Source organism: Fragaria vesca, linkage group LG4, assembly GCF_000184155.1.
Source record: "Fragaria vesca subsp. vesca linkage group LG4, FraVesHawaii_1.0, whole genome shotgun sequence".
Lineage (NCBI taxonomy): Eukaryota > Viridiplantae > Streptophyta > Magnoliopsida > Rosales > Rosaceae > Fragaria > Fragaria vesca.
This window is the reverse complement of record NC_020494.1, coordinates 7,103,060-7,115,169: the sequence shown is the minus strand read 5'-3', so window position 1 is coordinate 7,115,169 and position 12,110 is coordinate 7,103,060. Positions and strand designations below refer to the sequence as shown.

At 36.3% G+C, this 12,110-nt stretch overlaps 1 protein-coding gene across 1 annotated transcript; it reads left to right on the top strand.

Annotated features, from left to right (window-relative positions):
- Positions 1-3,970: 3,970 nt before the first annotated feature.
- On the top strand, positions 3,971-9,771 carry LOC101293476 (serine/threonine-protein kinase HT1-like). Its single transcript, XM_004296594.1, has 7 exons — positions 3,971-4,716; positions 4,802-5,276; positions 5,679-5,800; positions 6,089-6,297; positions 6,382-6,556; positions 8,333-8,467; positions 9,291-9,771. The coding sequence occupies exons 2-7, from the start codon at positions 4,952-4,954 to the stop codon at positions 9,495-9,497; spliced, it is 1,173 nt and encodes a 390-aa protein (XP_004296642.1). The 5' UTR covers positions 3,971-4,716; positions 4,802-4,951; the 3' UTR covers positions 9,498-9,771.
- The last annotated feature ends 2,339 nt before the right edge of the window (positions 9,772-12,110 follow it).

Genomic DNA, 12,110 nt, shown 5'->3' with positions numbered 1-12,110 from the left:
TGGAGCCAACTGCTCCCCGCAAACACAACCACCACAATATCAACAATACAACAACATCCAAACATCACATAAATATCTAGCTAAAACAGTAAACCTTATCCTTCAGATACTCTAAACAGAAATTAACAGACTGAGCACACCACCGAAATAATTTACATTAATCCCAAAATATTCAGAGCTACTAGACACTAGCGGAAGCAAGAAAACACGGGTAGGTTAAACAGGTAACCTACTAGTGAAAAGTGGTGGAAATGCGGGTGACTATGCCTCGCCTCCTACTAGATCCAACCCAAACTCTGCAGACTGGGCATTTTAAAACGAATGGCCCAAGGGAAAACATTTGATAACGTTAGAGTGAGTGGACAAAGATAAATTAATAAATAAAATATTTATGTTTCCCCAAATCAATTTCCAAAGAAAAATCGAATGCATGCTACAAGCGATAAAACTTTTATCTCATAAAATATCGAGTCTCTCAGGCTCTAAAATATATGTATGTATTTACACACGTCCATACTCCCTATATAAATTCATGGGTCTATATAGGACTACTACGCTCGCGTCCAACGCTCACATCACGCCTTAATGCGGTGCTACACTACGCCATTAAGGTGGACAGACGGGTGTATAAATATGTGTCCATACCTCCTATATGAATTAAACACTCATATAGGGCTACTACGCTCACGTCACACCATAATGCGGCTATATGCTACGCCATTAAGGCGGACATACACATATGGTTAGCTAGCATTTATATACATACTCTCCTCAATATACATATTTATACTCACCTAAAAATTCTATTTTTCGGTAATTCTCCAAGAGAAATAAAATCGTCAAAATTAAAATGACGTCAAAATGCTCCAACAAAATTAATTGTTCATCCATGAACCAAAGCATGCATATTATTTAAAGAGAAATTCGTATGAATGGTATATAAACTTTTACTCCTTATAAACTTTGGTATATCAAGTTTTAAAAATATCGGATTGGTATCTCATGTTTCCATCCTGACCTAAGATTGGTATATATAGTCATTAAAATGACTAATTTACCCTCATACCAAGAAAATAAGATGACCAATTTACCCTTAAATTCTCTTTTTTTTCTTTTTTGTTTTCATATTCCAATTTTCTTTTTTTGGCTTTTTATATTTTTAGGAATGTAGAGAAATAATTCATCGTCACTTTCTCCTTGCTAATAATCAATTCTTTATCTCAATCATCCTTGAATATCACCGGCAACAACAAGATCCTTGAGTGTCAGCATAAACAATAAAGATTGAACTTCTGTATGTTTCCCCTCTTCAATCTTCTTCAAGTTTATAAAGGTCAACCTAAATCATCAAATTCCAAAACCTCTTCTAATATTTCTGGAATATGAAAACAAATAAAAAAAAACTAAGAAAAAAAAGAGAAGTTAAAGGTAAATTGGTCATCTTAATGACTATATATACCAATCTTAGGTCGGGATAGAAACATGAGATACCATTTTGATATTTTCAAAACTTGATATACCAAAATTTATAAGGAGCAAAAGTTCGTATACTATTTGGATGAATTTCTCTTATTTAAAACAAAAGTCCACTCATAAATTAGGCATAAGCCTGATGTTGATCTGAGGCCTCTTCTGCTCGAGCCTCCTCACGTCCTGTTCCAAATATATAATTAAATTACCAACCAAAAATCCAATACTTACTCAAAAATAGGCAAAATAAATATGAGCCGTAACCACGCTCATTCTCGCCTAACTTCGATATTCCTAAACCGAAACAATCCGAACTTTAATACCAAAATCAGCAGCTGTAACACACCTCCCACATATTTAACGACTTTAATCCTACGGCCGGATTCTACATTAATTAACTGTAAAAAAAAAAATACCAAACTTCGGAAATTCACAAACCTAACCAAAACTCCTCCAAAAATTCCATAATTCACATCAATAAACTCCCCTTAATATTCCACATTTAAAACCATAAAAATCTCCCAAATAGCGGCGGCCGGAGGCCGACTCCGGCGACCTCCAATACCTATGAAATTTTGATAGGATCTTCCTCTCAACCCACTCTACAACTTTCCTAATTAGCACAAACATCAATTCCAAGCCTAACTAGGGTAATCGAAACAAAACGTCCTAAAAACCCTAGAAAAATTCAACTCCACATTTCTCCTTACCTAGCTCAAGAGAGGGTGAGCTCTATGGATGGATTGATGCACAGGAGGAGAGCTTTCCAACGGACCAAGAATCGCCGGCTATGGCGGCCGGACGAGGGGGCTTCAATGAGAAAACAGTCGGCCCTTCGGGACGAGTTTCCTCCCGTTCGGCGGCGCTGCAGCAGTGCTCACGGGCTTAGGGTAAGAGAGGAGGAGATGCCGGTCCTAACGGGACTGGTGTGGTAGCCTTGCTCGGCCGAACGAAGGCGGCGGGCGTTGGACTTCTGGAAGAGGAAGAGAGAGCTCGGGAGAGAGAGAACCGGGAGGAAAAGAGAGAATAGAGAAATGGTTTTGGGCCTCTAACCCCAAACTGGGCTAACACTAAATACCCACATAACCAACAACAAATAAAAATCCCAACCAAAAAAATAAACCCCAAAACAATTACCTTTTACTAGCTAAAATTTACCATTTTTACCGTCGTCACATTTTCTCCTACGAATAATTCCACTGAAATAATTGTCCCTCAAAACCCCTATAGGGACCAATTAGACTATAACCTCATTGACGGAGATGGTAAAATTCTTATTAAATACCAAGCTAGTAAATAGGTAAAAATTTAAGAGTCGGGATGTGACAAAACATCTTCCATTAGAACTTCATGGGAATAACTGCCGTAGATTTGAAAACCTGATTAGCAACTCGATTTTGCCCATTGGATTCTCCTCCTCGATGTCTCTTGTAGTTGTTGACATTCGTTCGAAATTCTCTTATATGAGCTTGAATGGTGTTAATCATAGCAGTTATCTTTGCAAAAAGGCAATCCAAATCTGCTCTTATAACTAGTTCATCAACCATGGATAATCAAGTAGATAAAAGAGACAGGAGAAACCACTCTGATACCAACTAACGCAGCGGGAAATACGGGGGGCTAACAAACGTTAAACCCTATAAAATGGTGGAGAGTTTACAAGCGATAAACTCATAGATAGAACTCTGGAATCACCAGAAAATAAGAGAAAACTCTTAAGTTTGATTTATAATAATATGATTGATTGATGAATTGAATTATACAACGTAGGGAGTGCTTTATATATGTTTTAACTCTTAACTAAATCCTATTTTGAATAAACTAGGAAATAACAAAACCTAATATAACTAGAAATCCTAAAATAATATTAAATGCCGAATTAGAATATCAAAACGACATCTTTTACCCCAAATCTTATGGTGAGCCTTGTAGATCTCGTCGTTCCTATTTTGGAAAGTGATAATGCGTTCCAAACAAATGTTCTGACCAAAATTTGCTCCAATCCGAATCACAATCCAGATTCTGTCTTTTTGTTCGGGAGTCCCGATATATTTAAAAGAGTAATTTATAATTAATTTCTTCATTATAAAAACCTATCAAATTTCAATATTCAGATCATTCTTCTTAATGTGACGCCATTTTTTTTTTTTTTATGTTATTTGTTAAATTTGGCTAAAATCTCGTCATGCATCAATAACATAGATCCTAAAACAAAAGATTATAATGTTAATTTTACGGTGGTTTTTGTAACACTTTTATCCTAAATGGATAAACTTTAAGTCAGATTTTACACATGTCATACTTTATAAGATCATGAACTTTTTTTGTTATACAAAATTATACGTGTCACGTAATGTAACTCATGTAATATGTTTTTATTTCTTTTTGTTTCTGTTAGAGAAACCGAGTTATAGTGGGGCACCAATTCCGTATCTCTGTTTGTTTTTTGAAACAGTCCGTCTCTCTGGAAAGCCGTACACTAGGCAACCCCGCGCAGAGTTCTCTCTCGCTCTCTCCTCCTCTTTCGTTCTCTCTCTCTCTCTCTCTCTCTCTCTCTCTCTCTCTCTCTCTCATCTATTCCATTCCTGGGCTTTTCGTCTTTTGCTTCCCTCAAATCTCATCCTCCTCCCCCAACCCATAACTCTGTTTTCAAATCTCTCTAGCTTCCATGACCCACCAATCACTTTCTCCATTCCCCTGCACCATTATTCCAATCTTCAAAGTCTAAAACTTTTACCACCACCTATTCTACCTCTAGTTTTTTTTCTTGTTCAAAGTCAGCATTTTTGTCTATTTATATTCTCTTTTTGTTGCTTGTGGCGATTCTGCACGTCTTACTTATCCGTCGGTTTGATTGTACCTGAAAGGATTGTGCTTTTCAGCTTTATTGTATTGCAATTGCTTTTTTCAATTCTGGGTCATCGGTCGTTGGTCGTATACAGTTTTGGATTCGGGTCGTTTTCTTTGAGTTTACTTCGATCGTTTTTGTTTTCTTTGAGTTTACTTTGATCGTTTTAGAATTGAAAAAAGGAAAAAAAGTGGTTGGTGATGAGCTACTTGAGATTTGGACGTTTGTTCTGCTTATAGTAATTTCAGAATATAAAACAAGGCAAAGCTGTTGTGCTAAACAAGACATGGTGTTTTGGGTTGAAGAGACAATTGGGTTGTTGTGTTTACCTGATTAGGTTTCGATTAGATCAGATTTCATTCGGTTTTTCCTTTCCGTTCAAGGAATATGTTTGGTTGGTGAGTTATATTGTTAACCAAAGATTCTCTGTTTTAAGGTTTCCTTTTGTCATAGATTATGATAGTTTTATAACAAATTTGGCAGAGATGGTCGTGTTCATGGCAGAAACTGGAAGTCTGTAGGATCATGTTATTCTAGGATTGCTTGTGTGTTTAGATTCTGTTTCGTTTTCCTTTTGTTTTTTCAGTTACTGTCTCGTAATTGGAAATTTCTGTTCTGCATCCGGTGTCGGAAATGGATCCAATGACTAGTGACAACATTGAGGAGGTGAATGTAGCAAAGAAGGTGGATCACCACGAAGACGGTGAGAATTCAAAAATGAGGGGTAGCGGAAGTGTTAGTAGCAAAGAAATGATTTTCAGAGCAGATAAAATTGATTTGAAAAACTTAGATATACAGCTTGAGAAGCATTTGAGCAGGGTTTGGTCCAAAATTGAGGACAAAAGGCCTAAAGAAGAGTGGGAGATTGATTTAGCTAAATTGGATATAAGATATGTTGTAGCTCAAGGGACCTATGGTACTGTATACCGGGGTATTTATGATGATCAAGATGTTGCAGGTATTCATAAATGCTTTCTCCATTCTAAATTTGATTTTGTTTAGCTGCATACAAGATCTCTGTAGAATTTTATGATTGCTGCATTAGTATTTCTAAAGAATGGAGCGGGAGATTGTGGTGTAACATAGTTTAGTATATGAAAACCCTATATATCTCTAACTCTGTATATTATTTTCTTTATGAGATATGCTGCTTTCGTATTATGCTGTTACGGATGCAATGGAATTTGATCAGCTTTCATGATGGTTTGCATGCATTAGTTAATATTTGCTAAACATACACGGTTCAGTGTGGAGTACCTTTAACATAAAAACTGATGCCTTATTAGATCAATATGCAGTCCTTTGACACTATTTCTGCTGATATCAAATTCTCATTGCAATCTCATGTCTGATATTATAGTGAAGATCTTGGACTGGGGGGAAGATGGTTATGCGACGGATGCTGAAACTGCTGCTCTGCGGGCATCATTTCAAAAAGAAGTTGCTGTTTGGCACAAGCTTGACCATCCTAATGTTACAAGGGTATGAAACTATTTTGTTTGACTTATTGTATTGTGCTGAGCTTATGGTACAATTTCACAAACCTGTCTATGCCATTATGAATAATATGGTAAAATTGACAGCCTTGCAGGGATTTTTATTTCCATTTTGTAATTGGTGTATATAATTTTCCTTTGTGAGCTCAATACATACTTTGCTCACTCATTTGCCAAACTAATAATAGTATCTCAATTCCTTAAAGCAACACTTTTTATAGTATAATCATTTCAGTTGAATTGATTCCCTTACTCCTCTTTTGTCTCATCACAGTTCATTGGCGCTTCAATGGGAACTTCTAATCTTAAAGTTCCTTCAAAAAACTCTTCAATGGATGGTCCAAATTCTCATCCTGCTAGAGCATGTTGTGTTGTTGTGGAGTTTCTTGCTGGTGGGACTCTGAAACAATATTTGATAAAAAACAGAAAAAAGAAACTTGCCTTGAAGGTTGTGATCCAACTTGCTTTAGATCTCTCAAGAGGGTGAGTTAGGTTGTTATACCTTCCATAGTTCCCAATGTCTTTTGAAAGTCTTGCTTATTTGTGTTCTTTATCTTTCCCTTGCAGTCTTAGCTATCTGCATTCCAAGAAAATTGTGCACCGTGATGTCAAAACAGAAAATATGTTGCTAGATATCGATAGAAACTTAAAAATAGCTGATTTTGGTGTTGCTCGTGTTGAAGCTCAAAATCCAAGGGACATGACTGGTGAAACTGGCACCCTAGGATACATGGCCCCAGAGGTATTCATATTGCAACCTTTATATACTTTTTTTTCTTCACATAAAATGTTTTGCTGGAGGAAATAAGAGTAAACTCTTTAAACTTCTATTTCCATCAATTAATACATTAAAATTTACTTTCTTTTACAGTCACATGTATGATTTGCCCTTTAAAATAGATGGAAAGGTCACATGATCTCTTCATATGTAAAATGAGCAAAGTATGTACTATTCATGTGAGAAGCCTAAAATCTACTAGGTACACCACCACATCAGTTTTTCTAAAGTGACCAAAAGGAAAGTTCCCTTCTACCTTAACCAAAATAGTGTTAGGGAAACCTTTTACAAAGTTCTTAACATCCGTATTGAAACCGCCCCAGCATTTACATTGGCTTGCTCATGTTTGAAGACAACGTGATTCAAATAATCAAAAGGCTGGGGTTGCTGCCAGAATAGCTGAAGTGACTTTATAGCTGACAATTAACATGATGAAACCAATATAACAATTCCATCCTGATTTTGCTGGTTGTCAACAAAACTGGGCCTCAATGGCACAAACTATTCACCTCCAGCTTCCAGGCACACTCAAATTGGCATTAATTTCCCAAGTGGAGATGACAAAAACTTGGACACAAATGAGACATCCTTTGAGGATCGGAAAATCTGCGGGAGTTAGGGTCTTGGCATCACTTGGTAGTCCTGCAATCCTAGGTATTAAGAAGTAATTCCAGGGATCGAGACCAAGAACCTCTTCTACTTTTGTTATCACACTAACACACACGATTAAGAGGATACAAGAACTAATAATTGGACATTTCTGTATTCTTGACAATCAGCGCGGTTGATTAGGATGAACTCAGCTTCATGCTAGAAGATTTGAGTGAACAATTGTTTTGCTTTGTTATAATCATGAATCATGTTTTTCCTGTTTCTTTAAGTGGTGATTTGGGGCACATATATGAGTCTTAGTCATTGTCAGGAAGCTGATCCTTAGAGCATGAGGATCATTTTGGAAGACTATTTAGAGAGCCTGACCTGGGGTCAACCACGATGGTGTAGGTGTTCCACTGACATAGCACAGTGACTTGTCAGGAAGGTGGGAGATGATGCGGTCTTGTAATGCATGAGACTGAGCCTGATGCAGGTTGTTTCAAGTAGATGATTGTCTGATGAATCCATGTAGAGGTTTCTTGGTGTGATTTTTGTTATTCTTATAGAGAAACTTCTCCTGTTCACATCAGGGATATAGAGTGTTGTGGTCAGTTCAGAAAAATCGCTGACGCTTAGGCTTTCTGGTATGGATGTCGCATGCATTTAAACGTGAGAGTTTGACAAAGTGGCTTATTTGGAAGTTGTGTACACTATAAGATGTTATTTTTATACACAGCATGATAGGTTTTGAAGAAGATTAGAACAAGCCTTTAAATTTGGAGTGGTGCTAAACAGGTCAATGCTTATTATTGTAGTTCCTTTTTTTCTGGGGTTTAGTAAAGAAGTTCGTTTCTTCAAAGGGCTGAGGTTGTTTTGGTCTGGGATTACTGATATTATGTTGGGAAAAGGTTAAATTGTTGTTTGGGCCAGTAGCTTATTTATACATAGCTGCTGCCAAACAGTTCATTTCTTTTTATTGGGCTTGAAATGGAGGCCAATTAACAGAAAGACCTTTATTACTCTCTCTCTCCCTTATATACTTGTTTAGTTGTACGAGGTGCACACACAAGCTACTTTTGTATATGGTGGTTGATGTGATAGCATGGGGTTTCTGTAGCTAATCATGAAGCTGACATATTTTTGTAGGTTCTGGATGGTAAGCCATATAACAGAAGGTGTGATGTCTACAGTTTTGGCATATGCTTATGGGAAATGTACTGCTGTGATATGCCTTACCCTGACCTTAGCTTTGCTGATGTATCATCTGCTGTTGTTCGACAGGTTAGTTTACTCAAAGCATTTAGTCAATTTATAAATCTATTTACATTTGCTTAGCAGACTTTATCAACAGATCTGGTTGGTATTTATATTGGGAATGTTGGGTAAGGGAGGCCTTGCATCATTATAATTGTATTAGTGGTTGAGACTTGCAATGGTATCTTTCACATATTTAACTGAGAGCTATCAGATGATGATTTTAGTTTGGTCCAGTTCTTTTACCATTTTTGCTATGATTGTGTTCTGTGCACTACTATAGTATTCTAAATCCCAGACCTTGCTTCACTATTTTATAAAGCATGTGTAAACCATCTTGAAAGCATGTTTACTGTTCTCAAATATCTTTTGTATCTGTATGAGGACAATTGGCTCTCAACTAGTTAAACTATTTCTAATCATTTAAATATCATAAAGATTCAGTTTGATCATTATGATAATTTAAATCCGATCAGCAATATTGTGAGTTTTTACTCATGTATTGTTCAATACATTTGTAAGACACAGGTGGTGCATGGCTGTCGTCAGCTTGTGCCGTAAGGTGTTTGATTAAGTCCCGCAACGAGCGCAACCCTTGTGTTTAGTGAATAAGATAGGACAAACCTCACAATACTCTTAGTGAATCAGATAGGACAAACCTCACAACCCTCGCAACACTAGCCATAATCGTAGTGAATGAGCTATTGAGATTTGTATATCCTGTTAGTTAGATGAACCCTCGCAACACTAGCCATAATCTTAGTGAATGAGGTATTGAGATTTGTATATCCTGTTAGTTAGATGAATATTCAAGGGTGTATGATTACATGCTGCATTGTTATGTTTACAGAATTTACGACCAGAAATTCCAAGATGTTGTCCTAGTTCTTTGGCTAGTGTCATGCGGAAGTGCTGGGATGGAAATGCAAATAAACGACCTGAAATGGATGAGGTGGTGAAAATGTTGGAAGCGATTGATACAAGCAAAGGAGGTGGAATGATACCTGAAGACAAAAATCCCGGCTGTTTCTGTTTTGCCCCAGCTCGCGGTCCTTGATGTTGTTATCCTTGGACCTTTCACCTAAAGAAATTGAATGGGTGTTGCTATGCCAAAAAGATGATCGAAACAAAAGCAAAAAGAGAAGGATGATAAGTTTTTCTTTTTCTTAGTGTGACAATCCCTCTCTTAAGAGAAGGTTCTATTAATTTTACATCCAAACTGTTTATGCAGCTTGTGTTTCCTGTGTGGTCTGTTTTGTTTGTGGACTTCATGAAATTGTCAAAGGTGCTGATAGTCGATAGATTAAGGTGTTAATGCTTCAGGGGATAAGAGTGAATGATCAAATTCGCTTACCGACACATGATAATCAGCCATATCACTCGTTGCTTGCCTAGGAAACTGACTTTTCTATTATGGTGCCACAGTATGGTTCTATTTCTGATCTCCTATATGTCTTTGGCCTAGTTCGATGGATTAAAGTTTCACTAAAGATAGAGTCTTTAGACTCTTTCATTCAAGTATTGTGTTTCTTTGTTTAGTTTTTAAAATAGAACAAGTTTTAGGGTGCCATATGGACAACTTTTAAAAGGGTTCAAGATGGGGGATATAATCGAAGAGGTAATGTAGTCAATGTGGAAGCCAATTAGAGTGAGCTGAAGTGGATTCCCAGTGTCCTTGGAAAACTCAGATGCCACATAAATTTTGCTCTATAGCATTTCAAAAGGAGCTTTGTTGTGAGATCTTACAGCGGCAATCTCATAGAGTAATTTGTTTGCCATATGATGCAAGTGGAATTCGAGTCGGACCAACAATTGGTGATGGATGAGGATATGAGATATGTACCTCACTTCACTTGTCTCCTGCTTTTGCTTCCCATAATCAAGTAGAACCGATATTCGGACGCTCATATAAACTTGTGCTTATTTTTGGTCGAGCTACACTCTTTTACAATTTCTGTTTTGTGAAATGACGTTATATTGTCTCATTATTCGAATAGGAAATTAGGAACTCTTGAGAACATGACTGAAACCTAAGAGACACAGAAACATCATCATCTGGCAAATCAATGTCCTCAAGCTCAAAGTTATGTTGTGTACACAAAAATTGCTAAGCCAAGCTTATTCTTAATTTTGTTAGCTTATAGTCTTATACTCGCTACCGAAACTTTGTTCACAAAATGACGCATTATCATTTCATTGTTCAAATACGATCAAACTCACTTTAAGCTTAATTGTAGTTGTCATGGGACATGAAAAAGAAATCCTGATCTTAAGCATAGTGCACAAATCACATTCAGTTTGCCATTATTGATATTGCCAATGCCACTAAAACTCGATGAAAAGGAGATTTCTTGTACCTGAAATCGTGAATCACTGATTTTGCTTGTCCTATTGTTTATATATCGAATATTTAGTTCTCTGTACCCTTTTGGAAGTAGTGGTGTATCATTACTCATCATCGCCACATTCACCAGTTCACCTTATCTTGAAAAAGTATTCACATTTGATTTCTCTAATAAAACAAAGTGATGAACCCAGACGCTAACTTGATTTGATGAGTACAATGAGATGGTGGAACAAGTCGAGAAGGAAGAATGTGGACGTCTGAATGACCATGTACATTGTGAAACACTTCATCATTATTAGTGGATTTTGGGGTAATGGTTTTCTCAATTGGTTTGTTCCATATATCGACAAACAATAAAAGTAAAGAAACCTTTGAATATAGTGGGTACGTACGTACGTGAATAGCCCCGGTGATAACAATGGATATATAGCTTTGATTTTCTCATGATCAAAAATTGGGAGATCGATTTACTATATATATATCTATTTGTTGATCATTGTTTATCTACAGTGATTTACTGTTCATCTACAGTAAAAAAAGTTTTAGACTCGGGCCAGGTTTTTTTTTTTTTTTGTCTAAAAAAAAAGAAAGTAGATTGAGCTTCGCAGTTCGCACACTATCTAGAAAGGATCCTCTGAAATTTACTTTGTTCTGCCTCCGATGAAAAGAGTAGATTGGGAAAAGAGTGAAAGAAAGAATCGAGAAGAAAGAACATAAGAGATATACTTTTACTACTATGATAATTGTTTTATTGTTAAGTATTTCAAATTGAATCTATATAGATCTTACACTTTGATACATTAGAAATAAGAATAAAAGAAAGAAAAATTATGAACATAAATCTCGCAAATCCTGCGGCAAAACGCGGGTCATAATTCTAGTCAACAACAATTGATGATTCCTTACAGGATTGAGTAAACAATGAAAATGAATACGTAATAGTAGTAATGTACGTATATATCAGGACCAAAATGAGTACATATTGGACCATAATATACTTTCATGCGCTACAATAAGAGACTAATTTTTCTTTGTAATTTACATCAGAAGCCAAAAATGAAGACGAGTATTATTAAATTTTTAAATTTAATCCGTTTATGTGGGACAAGACTAAGTATATCAATAGGATCTGACATAACAATTTTTATTTTTTTAATAGAATCAAGACAATATCTTTGGCCCTGTTTTGATATATACATTATTAGAAGAAAGGCTTTAGCTGACGAAAATATAAAAAACAAGCCGACAAAATTTTTTTCGTCGGTTAATTTAAATTTTCGTCGGCTATAGTCAACTTTAGCCGACGAAATTAAATTTTCATCG

Bases quoted from the DNA above. Each gene is read 5' to 3' on its own strand.
- LOC101293476 (XM_004296594.1), top strand. From the start codon at position 4,952: ATGGATCCAATGACTAGTGACAACATTGAGGAGGTGAATGTAGCAAAG. The intron at 6,557-8,332 runs GTATTCATATTG...ATATTTTTGTAG, and splicing joins TAGGATACATGGCCCCAGAG to GTTCTGGATGGTAAGCCATA. The intron at 8,468-9,290 runs GTTAGTTTACTC...TTATGTTTACAG, and splicing joins CATCTGCTGTTGTTCGACAG to AATTTACGACCAGAAATTCC.